Source organism: Gymnogyps californianus, chromosome 18, assembly GCF_018139145.2.
Source record: "Gymnogyps californianus isolate 813 chromosome 18, ASM1813914v2, whole genome shotgun sequence".
Lineage (NCBI taxonomy): Eukaryota > Metazoa > Chordata > Aves > Accipitriformes > Cathartidae > Gymnogyps > Gymnogyps californianus.
The window spans coordinates 377,665-392,822 of NC_059488.1; the positions used below are offsets into that span (position 1 = coordinate 377,665).

The 15,158-nt window shown below is 56.4% G+C and overlaps 1 protein-coding gene across 1 annotated transcript; it reads right to left on the reverse strand.

The window, feature by feature from the left end:
• Positions 1-10,076: 10,076 nt before the first annotated feature.
• Positions 10,077-11,114, reverse strand: LOC127023824 (olfactory receptor 1-like). Its single transcript, XM_050908140.1, has one exon. It carries the CDS (start codon positions 11,094-11,096, stop codon positions 10,077-10,079), a length of 1,020 nt encoding a protein of 339 aa, XP_050764097.1. The 5' UTR covers positions 11,097-11,114.
• Between the last annotated feature and the right edge of the window lie 4,044 nt (positions 11,115-15,158).

Consider the following 15,158-nt stretch of genomic DNA (forward strand, 5'->3'; position numbering starts at 1 on the left):
CCTCCACGGACACGGGCGGGCGTGGGGGCCGCGGCGGCTGCGGGCGGTGGCGGGAGCGCCGGGCGGGGCCCGGCGGCGGGGGGAGGCGTGGCCCACCCGCGGGGCTCCGCCCCGCGGGTGGGCCACGCCTCCCCCGCCGCCGGGCCCCGCCCCCTCCTGCAGCATCCCGGCTGGACCACTGGAGCCTTCATCCCTTCCAGCATCCCCGCAGCGGTCCCCCATCCTCCCCCACGCACACCCCCGTGGGCTTGGCGTGTGGGGGAGAAATCCCTCAGAGGGGGCCCGTGGGTGGTGGCCACGTCCCCGCTGATGGCGAAATTACAGAGATGCTGTTTCCGCCCCAGCTCCAGGAGCTGAGGTCAGGGAAGCCAGTGGATGTTGGGAGCCGGTTAGTGCTCCAGTCCCGTGGGAATGGCATAAACTGGGGACGTGGGGCTGGGAAATCCCACGTGTGGGTCGTGTGGCTGCTGGAGCAATGACCGGGCTGATGGCAGGAAGGCGTCATGTCCCTGCCTGCCAGGCAGCTGCGGCACCTGGCTGCGAGCGCTGAGTTTGTCAGACCTCAGCTGCAGCCACCGGCCTCGGATAGAGCCATGCACAGCCGAAACAGCCCCTCCCTTCCCGGTCACAGCCACGTCCCTGGGTCCCTACAGGGTAAGCTCCCTTCCGAACCCTCTTCACAAACACTGGATGAGTCTCACATCTATAGGGTTTGTTTTCCATCCCTTGGGTCCTTCTCGGAGCACGAACGTCCCAGCTGGCTGCAGGACAGCGAGTGCTCGGTGGAGACATGCCTCCACAGCCGCCAGCTCCAGGGATGCCCCACGGACACCCCAGTCATGCTGACCGCCATGTCTGGCAGGGATCCCAGGTTATCCCTGTGCGCTGCAGAGCCGCTCAGGGCTGCACGAGGGTTTCCCCCATGGAGTCAGGGGATGCCAAGGCAGACAGCTTTGCATAATCCAGGCATCCGATCTCCGGCCCCATGCTCTGGGCACAGTCCTGAGACCTTGGCACGAGAAAGACGACGTGATGCTCGATGAGACCCGCTGGTTGGGATCCCGCTGGCCGACATGTGCTGTCTTTTCAGTCCCTAATTCTCGGTGGAGGGATTCCCACGGCCGGTGCCCCACCACGTGGCTGGGCTCGGCCCCAGCCGGCGGCGCTCGCGGCGGGAGCCCTGTTAAAGCGTCAGCGGTGCCCTGGCAGGCTGTCAGCCTGCTCTGTGGCTTTCCAAGGTTTGCCGAGAGCAAGTGGCCGGGGGTGCGGCATGCCGGGGATGCCAGGCTGGGCTTTGGCAGGGGCTGCCGCCTGCTCGTGGCTCTCGCTGCCACCAAGGCTGCGAGGAAGGTGCAGGCAGAGATGGGTGACAGCATGGCGTGGGGCCAGCCGTGGGAACAACACTCTCTGCATCCTTGTCATCTGCCTCCAGCAGAATAGATATCTCTTAAAATTTTCTTTCTTCCTTAATTTCCTTGGCCTTTCGCTCCTGCCAGCTGTCTGGGATTTTACTTCCAAAGGAAAGACCCTGCATTTTCTTTGCTCTCTAATTTGCTGGATCTCTGTACTCATTAATTGCTTCTCAGTTTTAACATGCACCTCTGGGACGAGCAAGTGCACCAGGCGATGGTGTTGGGAGAACTGGGGCAAGTGCCTGCGCCGGGGCCAGTAACCACATCTTTAACCTGCTGCTTTTTGCCCTGTAGGAAGGTGGGGTTGGAGGGTTACTGGGAAGGATACTGGGCCAAAGCGAAGGGTTATTGGGACAAACTGGTCCCGTTTATGCTGACACAAATCCCTAATAAACTCGGTGATTTTCATACACTCTGAAAGAGCTGAGCTCCTCTTCTGCCTTGCGATGTCCCTGTCATCAAGTGACAGAGAGGTCAACCTCAGCTGGTGGGCAAAGTCCCTGCTAGGTCCTGTCCCCATGTGTCGCCAGGCCCAGCACCTCTGGCTGCGCCCAGGGGACTGGTGCTCCCAGCCATGGGTGCCCTCGTGCAGCCTGAGGGTGCCATCGCATGCCGAGGGCTTGGCACCTCCGGGGCAGGGTCCGGCCGGGACCCCTCGCCCACAGGGCTGGGGCAGGTCCTGCCGGGGCTGTGCACCCTCGATGGGGTGGTTTGGTGCCCCTGCCCCACCATGGGCTCTCCAGAGCCCCACAGCTGCTGGGGGTTCCCTCTCCCAGTGTCAGGGCCGGGGGCTGGCTCCTGGTGGGGGCAAGGACCACGGGGACCAGATCTGCAGCGGTGAGGAGTTACAAAGCTGACCTGGACCACAGGTCCACAGCGTGGCTGTGGCCAGGAGCAACCATAAGCCACCCGTGGCAAATGGCTGGGAACCAGCACTGGGTCTGTGCAGAGGCAAACCCAGCAAGCGGCGGGCCAGCCCAGGAGTGCTGGGGCCAGGGCAGCCCCGAGCAGGGGCACTTGGGCGAGGGGGTCTGCGGGGGAGGCAGGTGGGGATGGTGGTGCAACCGCTTCCCCGTGTGCATGTCGAGCCTGCGGCCACCTGGCTGGGCAGGAGCAGTGGGAGCAAATGGGAGGTAACTGGGGGGGCACTGGCACGTGTCCAGGGGAGTCTGTGAGTCCTGGCAAGGCGGGGGGGACACCCCTGCCCCATGTTACCTACCTGGACAGGGGATGTCTGAGAGCCCGAAGCACCTCTGCGAGGATCCCAGTGCTCCTCAGTGTCACACCCAGCCATGGGGCAGGGTCACCATCTCTTCATTTGGGAGGAAGGGGTGGGTGGGGAGGCAGAGGAGGGGGCCATGGGAGCCAGCCCCGAGCGCGGCGGGACCTGGGGCTGCGGAGCGGGGAGCTGAACTGGATCCTCCAGCACTGACCCATCGAGGGCGAGCAGGGCCAGCGGCGAGGTGGGACCTGCTCTCCTGGGCAAGGCAGAGAGGGACCTGCTGAAGCCACACCATCCCCACCCTCAGGGCTTGCAAGACCCCACTGGATGAAAGCCTGAGTAACCTGGGCCTTGCTGTGGCAAGGGGTTGGAGTACAGACCTCCAAAGGTCCCTTCCAGCCTGAGTTATCCCGGGATGCCCTGATCCCATTCCCCCTCTCCAGAGCAGTGCTTGCTGCTTGCTGCAAGCCCAGCCCCAGTTCCAAGGGTCTGGCCCGTTGCAGATGGTTGCTGGTTCCCGACCTCGCAAAATGCAGGCTGAGGCCATGTCTTTTGCTAGTGCTGAGTTTCAGATCTTAAAATTTACTTGGCGAAAGGAAAAAAAAGAAAAAAGTGGCTTTTCTGGCCTTGATCTGGTGCTCGGCCTCTCCCCAGAATGGTGCTTGGGGTTGGAGGTTACTTTTGGGCTGCTTTTGGGCAGTTGTGCTGGGAGTCCCTGTGCCCGAGGCTCCGGCTGGGAGGGCAGGAGGACACTGGGGGCTTGTCCCAGCCCCAGGATGGGAGAGCCGGAGCTCTTGGCTCACCTACTCTGATGGTGGGGTGCACTCCTCTGCAAAGACAATGAGGGATTAGGCCCATCTCCTGCTCCAGAGAGGAGCCTGAGGAGTAATGCGGCCCTGGGGAAAGCTGCTCAGCACCCACCCAGAGGGATGCACAGGCTAAAATCCCCCGTGGACCCCAGCTGGTAGCAATGTTTCTGCCTCACATGCCATGCACTGCCTGCAAGGGCTGAGCCTGCCCCAGCTCAGTGCATCCCAGGGCACCACCACCCTGGCTGTTGAGCCATGCTCCCCATGGTCCTCAGCGCAGCAGCCACGAGAAGGTGCCAAAATCACCCTCTGCCTCTCGCCACCTCTGTGCTCCATGTGAGAGCCGAGTGCAGGGACCCCCGGGCAAGGAAGACCCGGGACAGGGGCTACCGGTTGCTCTTAATGGCTTTGAGCAGCATGATCATCTGCTCCTTGGAAAGTCCCATCTGGCTCATGGTGTCTCTGAATTTCTCCATCACGTGGGGTTTCACTTCAGTGTCTCTGCCTGCAGGGCACAATCCCAAACCTCCTCCTCCTCCTCCCATGGGGGTGGCACCAGGAGCACTTTGGGGGTCCCATGCAGCTCTGCCAGAGCACTCAGACCCCTGACACCCCCAGAGCAGCGGGACAAACTGTCCAGCAGCTCCCGTCCCGCTGGCAGGGGCTTGCTGCAGGGTCAGCCCCCCGCGCCCCTTGCCTCCCTGGGCATCACTGCGCCTTTTTGTGCTTCCTCTGACACTTACTGTAGAGAAACAGCACCAAGATGGTCAGCCCCTGGTATTGCCGGTCACTGAGGAGGGTGGTGTGGCTGGCGTAGTCCGTATTGACCAGGCCACAGCTGGTGAGATCTTTCCCTGCAGGAGAAAGTGGTGGGATGTTTTACGTGTGGTTTGGGGAGTGGATGAGCTCAGGGCATCACCTCCCACCGGGATGCAGGCTGAGCCTCCCCATGCTCCGGGCTCCTGGTGCTCCAGCAGCTCCTGGAGCAGCTGTGCACATCTTCTCACACACGTCCTGCCTGCCCAAGCCTTACCCTGTACCTCCTCTGCACCCCTTACATCCAAGCCCCTCCACCCTACACACTTTGCACCCCTCCTTCATATCCCCCCTCTGCCCAGCATCCTTCCCCTGCACACAGCATCCCCGACACCGCTCCTCTACCCCCCACATACCCAGCACCCCTCCACTGCACCCCTTGCACATCTCTTACCCCACTTCCTCACCCCCTGTACACCCTGCACCTCCTGTGCACCCCTCTGCACCCTGACCGAGCCCCTGAAGTCCCTCTCTCTGCCTACCCACCGGCCTCCAGACCCTGGCTCCCCACCCGTCCCCACTGCCTCTGCTTTGGCATGGCGTGGGACCGCCTCGCACGCCACCCTTGTCCCCAGGACTGCCCGTGCCTCTCCCCTGACTGTGGGACACGGTCACTTCCAGCCCCCTTGGCTGGGATGGCTCCCTCTCAGGGTGATCCCATGGACCTGGGACCACCTGGGGCTGCAGCCCCCGAAAAGCCATCGGTTCTTACCGTGCTTGTGAGAAGTGTCACTTCTTTCCTCCAGACCATCACCAGGGCTCCTAAGCCCTGAAGAGCCTAAATAAAGTCGTTTATTTAGTTTTGGGAACAAAGCATGCTTTTAACAGCCCAAATCTGCAAGCTTTACGATCTTACCCCTCCATTACCCTCTCAATTGCACCAAGAGAGAGTCTGGGTTCCCCCAGCACTGTGTCTCACACACTGGAGGTTGGGGCTCTCTCTGAGGATGCTCCTGGACAACCTCTCCCTGAATTAACCCAGCACCAGCCCTCACCGATGACTGGGCACGCAGGTAGACCAGTGCATGCTCGCAGCCATGGCGCTGTCTCTCCTGGGACACCCTGCGACGTGGCCCCGTTGTGCCTCACAGTGAAGGGACCTTTCTGCCCCAGATAGCATCACCCCCAAATCCCAACTCCAGCACGCTCCACAGTGAGAGCCGGAGAGCCGGGAGGGTGCGTGGGGCTGGGCTGGGCTCTGGGACAGGCGTCCCTGTGCCTGGGTGGAGATGTTCACAGGGCAGCACTGTTACGTGAAGGGCCTGGTATGGGGAGCCCAGGGAGCGTGGCATGGAAATCCCTAGCTCCCCATGGTACACTTTGTGGTAGTACAAGAAACTGCCACCTACACGGTGGGGAATAGCCCACATCCATGTTCATGCTATGGAGGGGTCCTGTTCTGGGGGTGGCTTAAGCCCTGCTGCTGGGTCAGGTCCATCTCCTCCCTCGTGCTCCCCTGGTACTTACGGGAGTTTGTGTATTGACTGGGTTGATCAGGTTTTTTTGGGACCGTCATCCTCTGCTTGCATCCTGCAGGGCTGGAGAGCAAAGACAGACCATTGGACTCCAGTTGATGGCATACAAAGCCCTCAGCTTTCCCAGTGGGCCTCCTCAAAAAGCAGCTTGAGAAGTCATTTGGTTGCTCCAGCCCAAGCAGCTTCTGGGAGAGGCGTGAAGCTGCACCTGGGGCTTGAGGTCAGGCAGTTCCAATTAGAGACAAGGCATAATTAGCAGTGTCAGGGGTGGCTGGGAGGAAGCTGTCAAGGGAATGCTAAGATTTCCATCTCATCATCTTCCAACCAAGACTGGACACCTCTCTAGGAGGAACAGGGTCATCACCCAATTAGTTGGGCTGAATGCATAGGTAATGGGGGGAATCCTCTAGCCAGTGCTAGACAAAAGAAGAAACTGATTTTCTCATCAGGTCTTTAAAGCATGTGGAGCCACACCAGTCATCTCCACTGAGAAGAAGCTCGGTTGATTTTGGCCTCTCTTCTCAGACATGCTCCCAGAATGGGGATTGAAGACAGTCCTGCACTGGTAAACGTAGATTAAATACAAAGGTGTTCCTGTCTAATTTCTGTGATTTAGTGATGCTTCTCCAGTCCCAGAGGCCGCCCACTCAAAGGTGCTTTACAAACACCCGGGGATGAATTAATTCTCTGACTCAATCTGAAACCCAAAGGAGCAAACCTCCCCCACGGCCGGGGGCGTTCCTGGCGCAGTCCCTTGCTCCATTTTTGCCAAACTAGGCTGTACCTGAAGTCCGAATCGGCAGCAGGAGCAGCTGTTGGACTTCTCCTCCCGGGGCGCAGAGCTCTGGCACAGCAGCCCCTCTGGTCTCACCTCCTGAAGTCTCCAGCCACATGGCAGGTTCTCCCATGTCCACCGCATTTTTCTACAGCTGGTTGTTCACCATTCCAGGTTGGAGGCGAGAGATCAGCTGCTGGCAGCTCTGCTCCATGCGCACAATCAGCACGTGTGTTACCAGGACGGGAAGCAACCACCCCCTGGGGACCTGTGTAGTTCTTTCTATGTTTTACGAAGAACTCAAGAGCTAATCGAGGTGAAGAGCAAGAAGGAGAGGAGCCCTGGGTGAAAGCCATAGCGAATGAGAAGATTTGAACTGACACTTACCCAGGAATTAAAGTTTTGAGGATTATTTCACCATCACGGTGAAATATGGTGCTCACGGACATCTTCCCATATTTCTTGAGGTCTTTGATCCAGCTGGAGTGGAAGCTATGGCGATGGTACCCCACTTCCCAGGGAGCTTGAGAGGATGGCTCTGCACTGATTAATACAGAGAGCGACAAGAGATTCAGGGATAGAGCAGGAACGCCCCACTCCCTCTTCTGCCCAGGCTGCTGACGGGGTGGACAAGCATCTCTTTTGCCGGGCACAAAAGCGGTCTGCCATAAAGAGCTAACCCAATGCAAGATCCACTTGGCCAAACCCAGGTACTCTGTGTCCCTTCACTAGCCTGCTGACTGCCCCACTAAGGCGTTCAAGCACCCAAACGTTGTGCTGTTGAGTGCCAGAAAGCCTGAGGGACTGTGACTTCCAGCAGGAACTGGTGTCCTTGCAAAAACAGGCAGGTGGGTTTTGTCTGACCTCTGCTCCCTCGGGGAGACTGTGTCCAAGCAAGGCATCTTCCCCGTCCTCCACCATGGAAAAACTCCCTCCAGTGGCATTACCTTCTCTCCATCAAAGTATTCTTTCAGAGGGATTTTTGCCCGGGCCTGAAGCATCAACAGAAGTATCAACTCCAGGAGCAAGAACATGACCTTCATCTTCAGCACACCTGCGAGAAAGACAAGCTCTGCAGGCAGCTCAGAGCTTTCATCTCTGCGCACGGTCCTCAGGGGCAGCGGAGCAAACCCTCCCTCGTCCCCTGTCTGTGCCATGGCCAGTGCCGAGATAACATCGTTGGCTGGGTTTCTCCCCGCCTGCAGCCGAACGGTGTGTTCCTGCCGAGATTGGAGACAGAGCGATCCTCTCAGGTCCTCTGCGAGAGGGCAGGGAGAAGGGGGCGAGAAATTCTCTGCCAGCTTCAGCCCCACTGACAGTTTCCATGGGGTCAAAGCAAGAGGCTCCAGAGCGATGGAGAGCCCCAAACGAGCTCCTTGGCACCCTGGGGTGCGTCCCACCTGGTCCCAGGGGCTGGATATGTCCCGTCTGCATAAGTGATCCTCATTTCATCCCTAAATCTTCCTTTGCTGTGGGTAAAGCTTCACTCCCCCAGAGTTTTTTGCTCAGATGTGGTGGTGTAGAGCAGTGCTCTCCAAACTTTTTTGATTGCACACTCTTATCAGTGAAAAACTCTTGAGCATGAACACCCAATATATGTATATTTATTCATAAATTATATACATGTACATTATAAAACATACACAGTAATAGACATTTTAAAAGGACAAGATAAAGATTAAATAAACACTCGTTTTAAAATACTATTTTATTTTACTTTATTTATTAATGGTACCAAAAATACTTTCTTCCTGCACCCCAATGGATTGTCTTATGTACCCCCTGGGGCTCATGCACCCTGCTTTGGAGACCGCTGCTCTAGAGGAAGCAGGGATCTCCCCTGACAGATAAATCTAATAAAAGGGATATATGTTTCTTTTATCCCTAGTGACACTGCTGGTCTTTACGGCAAGCTCCGTTGGTCCATATCGCGGTGTGGTCTCGCCCATTGGTGTCACGAGTTGATGAAGGCTGAGCACGGAGCACACCCAGGACTTGTGGTGCCTGACCTTTCCCTGCCACAGGCGTTCTCCATCCTTTTTCCCTGCCTGTCACCTCCAGAGGTGCATACCTGGCCAAACACTAACGTAGCTGCAACTGGCAGGAGCAGCCATGAGATCACAGGTTTCCCTGTCAGGCGGGAGAGCAGAGGGGTGGCAGATAGCTCTGGCTCACCCTGCCCTCGGGACTGTGGGTGGGAAGGGGTGTGAAATTCCTGGTTTATTTCCAAAAGAGCTGCTGGTTTTGTAGATGTCCTAAAAACTGGGTTCCCCAGCTGGCCCTGCCTTGGCCGTGTGCTCTGGGAGGACGTGTTGCATCCTCACCTGAGTGGGATAAGGCACTTTGGGTTCCTACTGGGAAATCGTTGGCTCCATCAGGGAGGGGGGTGTTTCCAATCACAGGAAACCAGTTCCCATAATTTCTGCTAAGTAGGAGTCTCACAGAGACTTACTTGTAAAGAAATCCCAACCCAGCATTCAGCCGAGGTCCGAGGAGGACGTGTTTCGCTGTGCCTGTAGGCGTATCTTCTTGCACACACTGAGCAGTGGTCACAGCATCCTTTCACACCCCTTTATTTACGACCACCAGGTAACACCCTCCTGGCTCCGTGTGCTGCTGAGAGCCCCTGAACCCTTCCTGAAGGCACATCATGAGCGAGATTAATCTGCTCTCCCACCCACATTCCTGCCTTATCGCCACCATTTTGCATGTGGAAGCAACTCTCCGTTCCCAGGATTAACTTTGACTCCTGAAACTACAAAGATCAATCCTCTGACAATGGTTTTCCTACTTATACATATTTTATTGCATTAAGGGAAAGACATCCGGCTCTGCAGTGTCTGCAAGTCCAACCCAGACAAGATTATCCACCACTTAACAGGAGATGCAAACAGCCGAGCATTACTGCTGTGCTTTGCACAGTGTTTCACCTCAGAAAGGGCTCTGCTTAGGAATAAAAGCTCTTTCCAGAAAGCCTGATAAAGCCCTGGTGTAGATAAAAGATTAAAAAAAATAAGGCTTACCACAGGCACCGTCATATCAAAGGCAGTGTGTAGACAGCCAGTACAGCTTCTCTACCTGGGCAATACCTATTTCTTAGGAAAAAAATTCCCAGAATTATTTATTGGGAGAACTCCCGTAGCCAAGCAATTAGCAATTTTACAAAATCCCCTCCTAGTTTATTCAGGTCTCCAGAGGACGTTGTGTGGCATCCTTCTGCCACCGGTCCGAGAGGGTGAAGACCTCTGCAGTGCTCCACACTGGAAGGACGGTACCCGGCTCCTGGGATGGGATGAGGCAGCTCACCTGCCTGGGGCCGTACCTGCGTGAGTTGGGCTTTCTGAAGCCGGCACTGCGAGTTCAAGCCAGCTGTGCTAGGGGCTTTCAGACACACAGGGAGACGATGCTGTGAATTAGGTACCCAGCCCCTGGGTCCCCACCGGGCAATAACGGGTCTGAGCATTGGATGCGCTGGTGAGGGAGAGCGAGGAGCTGCTGGCTGTGCCCCCACCAGCACCGCGCGGCGCTGCCCAGCCGGGAGCCCCAGATGCCTTCACGTGTGTTGGGTCACCAAGAGCCGCATCCCTGCCGTGGGGAGGGTGGGGGTCGCTCAGCAGTGATGCCTGCACCCTTGGTGGACATCTGTAACATCCCCCTGTGCAGGGCTTTCCTGACGGCCCCTTTGACCTCGCTGTTTCTCAAGCTGTAGATGATGGGGTTGAGCATGGGGGTCACAACGGAGTACAGCAGGGCGAGGACCTCGTCCATCTCCTTGGAGCCGCTGGAGTGAGGCACCAGGTACGCAACGGCCCCGGTGCCGAAGAACAGGGACACCACGGTCAGGTGGGAGGTGCAGGTGGCAAAGGCCCTCTGCATCCCTGCTCCCTTCTGGAGGACAGCCCCGATGATGTGAAAGTACGACACGAGAGTAAGGAGGAAAGAACCCATCGCAATAGTCCCAGCCAAAGCATACAAGGTGGCCTTGTTGAGGGGAGCGTTAGGGCTGCAGGATGCCTTCAGCAAGAAGGGCATCTCGCAGAACAAGTGGTCTATCTTGTTGGACCCGCAGAAGGGCAAGCGGGCTGTGAGGAAGGCCTGGATCAGAGACGAGAAGGAGCCACTCAGCCACGAAATGGCCACTAAGCAGTGGCACATCTTCTTGCTCATGAGTGCTGGGTAGTGGAGGGGGTGGCAGATGGCCAGGTACCGGTCGTAGGCCATGGCAGCCAGGAGCATGCACTCAGAGCCCCCAAAGCAAAGGAAGAAGTAGATCTGCATGATGCAGCCCACAAAGGAGATGGTCTTCTGCGGTGAGAAGGAGTCTCCAAGGATCTTAGGGAGGGTGACGGAGGAGTAGCAGATGTCCAGGAAGGAGAGGTGGCCCAGGAAGAAATACATGGGGGAGTGCAGGTGGGCGTCCAGCCAGACGAGGGTCACGATGAGCAGGTTCCCCAGCACTGTCACCAGGTAAATGAGCAAGAAGCAGAGGCAGAGAGTCACCTGGGCTCTGTAAGCACTGGAAAATCCCAAGAGAAGGAACATGGCGGGGCTGCTGAGATTTCCCCGCTGCAGCGATTTGGGGTTCATCTACAGGGAGAGAAGGAAGAGATAAGGACAGGTAGAAGGATGGTGAGCGCTCAGCCCTGCCGTGGGGCATCACCAGCCCTCCGCTCTGCTGCACGCTGGGCTGAGCGTGCCGCTGCCCCAGCACTCCTCATACCTCGCTCCAGGGGCTCGGGGGGGGACCCGTCTGTGGGGGCAGGTGGTGGGTCTCAGCCCATGGGGTTTCGATCTTCAAGGCAACCCCCAACTCTGTGTCACCTGACGGACACCAGAGAGAGCTGGGACCTCACCACTGTGGTCAGTAAGGATCCCAGGGACTGTTAAACGAGAGCAGATGAGAGCAGCTCCTCTCCCCGCTCCGGGTTTCCTGGGCTGCAACTGGAGATTGGTCTAAAGATCCCACAAAACGTGACAGGTTGGACCCTGCCTGAACAGTTGCTGCCCTTCATGGGAGCAAATTGTGTTTACACCGTTAGTGAAGACACAGAAAGATCTCCTGCTTTGCCTCTCCATCGCAGATTGTGGGAGCAGATCTCAAAAAAAAAAAAAAGAAATCTTTAAATGTTACAGACAAAGAAGGCGTCTGCTTGCAAATACTGCACTGCAGATGTTAGCCTTATGTTCACACCTAGAAAACAATGCAAGGGAGGGACCTCTGAGAGTCTGAGAGATCAGAGGAGGACCAGAAAGGCATGTGAAGGTGACTATGTAGTTCAAACAGGCTTGAGGGTGGCAAGGAAAAGCAGAGACACTAGCCTGCAGGAAAAGGGAAAGACTCTGAATCTAACGAGAAACTGGAGCTCAGGGATAAACGAAGATGAGATACAGAAGATTTTGGGTGTGAACCTAAAACTACTGAATCCACAGGAAGAGCAGTAAGGAGATGACCAGAGATTCGTGCAAGCCTGCAAGAAGCTGTTGGTACTCACAGAGCTGTCACCAGGTCCTTCCAGAGAGAAGTGTGGGAGCATCTGCCAGGAGTGAAGAGGAGGTGGGTGCCAGGCTGAGAAGACTTGAGCACCCTCAAATGACATTGCAAGCTGCCTCCAAGAGTGAAGCAGGACAACCGCACCGTGCTGGGGATGTGCTCCACAACGCGGAGATTCAGGGATCGGCTGTGGATGTGTCCTGGTGCCCAGCAGTCGGGGTGGGTGTGTGAGCAGGGAGGGAGGGAGGAGCAGCCAGCCCAAGGCTGGGGTGCTTGAGCAGCTGGGAGCCTCCACGGACACACTCCTCTTAATGCAAGGAGGCACGCCAGCAGGATGGGAGAAACCTTCAGGGATCTGATCCCAGGCCTTGAACCACGAAGGGAACGGAGGTTGAAGGAGAGGCATGTACTCTCCATGCTGGTTTGGGTTGTGCTGGAAGAGTAGGAGCTGGTAAACAAGGGCATAACCACAGAGGGAAGGGAAGCACCCATAGGGGTAAGAGCAGCTGGGAGAGCGGTGCGGGTAGCAAAAGGCTGGTGTCTCCTCTGGCTCAGGAAGAGCAGATGGTCCATAGGAAATAACACAAACGATTGTGGCCTCATGCAAAGCTGGTATGGAGGAACTCAAATTACTACATGGAGCCACCCATGGCAGCAGATGTTCCCAGAGGTCAGAGAAATAGCTGGTGTGACCAGAGCAGAGGCAATGGAGGACATGGGAGGAGAGGGTAAGAAGGGGAGGTGAGGAGGAAGGGCAGCACAGCACAAGACATTGAAAGGCACCATCAAAAGATCTTCCTGGATCTAAATTGCCTTGGGAAGGAGGGAAAGGAAGGTCTGCCCGGATGGTGCTGGGAGCCTGTCACAGATCCCCCAGCCAAACTGGGGCGAGGACAAAGCTCCAGGGGAGAAATTCTTCCAGGAGAAGTAAGTCTTTGGAGGGGTGGTGGAGTTATAAATCACAGCCCTGTCTGCAATGGTCATTCCAGATATCCTTGGATATGACATCTCACATGTCTCTTCACCAGGTCACAGCATGAAGCGAGCTGATGGGGTTTTTTTGTACCTGTTCCTCAAAAATAGGCTGTTTTTAGAAGAGCTATCTGAGAAAATAACTTCAGCTAGAGTAGGCATGAGTCAATGCCATTTTGCGTAAATAGGAAGATCAATAGGAGCAGATTGGTGGCTGTGAACAAGCACAAATCAGGACAAGTGAGGAGAGCTGGTTACTGCAGCTGGGCAGATTTGGGAAGTCGAGCATGCAAACGTAGAAAAGAGCTGGGATTTCATAAAAGAAAAGGTGCAAAACCCAGCTAAAAACTCCCTTTCGAGCACAAGGGAGAGGCTGGGGGAGCAGGGCTTCTCCCCTAGCAAATGAGCAACATATATACACCAAGGAGGATATTTGGAAAGAGTGGAAAGTCTGCAAGGAAATAAAAGAGCCTGAAAAGCAGTAAGTAAAGTCTGCACTGAAAGATGAAGGAGTGCAGGGAGACTGTGAAAATCGCTTGTAGTGTTATGAGATTTATATATGCCCTTCAGCCATGTAGTTGAAGGACAGGCAGCCCTGCAGTGCTGCTCAGTTCAGTGCCCTGGAAGTCAGACATCGCCCACTCCCAGTTTTCCAGGAGGACAATGACAATTTATGGCAAAGGTAGGGTGGTCGGTCGCAACATGAGGGCACGGGGACAGCAGCATCAAGGAGGGAGGAGAGCCTTCAGAGGTTTGCTGCATGTCAGCAGGGCTGTGGGAGGGGAGCGTGGCTGCACCTGAATTCAGGAAGAATGAATGCTGCTTCTCCCACAGCGAGAGTGCAAAGTGTCTTTGTGATGGGGGCTACGTCTGTTGGGAGAAGAGGAATCCAGCACCAGGCATTTGCAAGGCTTTAGGGGAAAGAAAAAGAAAGAAAACTAGGTGGGCCCAGGAGCTCTGGGACTACAGAGCAGTCTGCCTGCCTATAGGGTCCTCGGCTGGAGACCCAGTGGTCAGGTCAGCCCAGGGTAGTCATGAGTGATGAGTGTGGCACAGGATGCCAAACTGGCCATGGGGACAGCGGAAAGGTTTCCAGTCCATGTGGGAAAATACTGATGCTGTGGTACATTAGTGAGACCTTGCTGGGTGGTGCACAGGGAGCGGGGACCCCACTCGAGGAGGAGGAGGAAGCTGAGCCGGGCTGCCAGGATGCCTGGAGAGGGGAGAGTCCGTTGGAGAGGACACCGTGCGACGTGGTCAGCCCAGAGAAGCAAAGCCAAGCAGGGAGATGGTTGCGGCATCAGGAAGCAGAGCCCTTCGCTTGAGCATGCTGCTGTGGGTAACCCCGGTACAGGCAAGCCTGCAAGAGCTAGCAGCTTAAACCCAATTTCAAAAATGACTTTGACCCAGGAATCATCTCCTTAGATCTAACGCACCAGGGTTTGGACAAGGAGCCGAGGTCTCACGTGGTGCCTTCTCAGGAGGTTTGGGGCCCAAAGTGCTCACATCATGGGGCAAAGGCAGGAGGGGTTTTGGTTCCTAAATCTCTTTGTCACCACTGAAAACTTTTTCCTTTACCTAAAATGAACCTGTTCTAAGTAGGTGTCCACAGAGCCTTTGCATTGGTCTAATGAAGCAGGGGTGGAAAACTACATGCCTGCTTCACCTGGAAGATGGCACACAGACAAACCTGGCGCAAGACCCCTGGGGAGGGCACCCACCCCCAGCTCCCTCCCTGTGCCCCGTGGCCTCCCCAGAACCGGGGGCATACCAAGGATCTGGTGTCCCCAGTGCACCGCCACAGTCTGGGCTACCAGAAAACCAGCTTGGCTTCGCCGGCACCAGTTGCCTCACTGGGAGGTGGAGGGCGCAGGAGGGATGAGGCGCGGCAGACCGTGTGTGTCCCCCAGCAGTGCCCTCCAGCCCGTGAGCCAGGGAAGGAGGAGATGTCAAAGGCGTTGTGCAACCAGGATGCAAGTGGTATCTTCATTTCATTTTCTGATAACTGTAGGGGTTTGCAATTACATCTGCTGATCTGAGAGTCATTAGCAGGATGATCAGCCAGTCATTAGAAGTGTCTGTTTGCCTTTCTGCTAATTAAATTGCATTTGATTTGCAATCAAATCTAATATGAGACAAGTGAGCTCGAGGTAGACTCAGGAGCAGCTGATGGGTGCTGCTCTGCG

Excerpts from the sequence above, each read along its gene's own strand:
- LOC127023824 (XM_050908140.1), bottom strand. The coding sequence starts at position 11,096 with ATGAACCCCAAATCGCTGCAGCGGGGAAATCTCAGCAGCCCCGCCATG.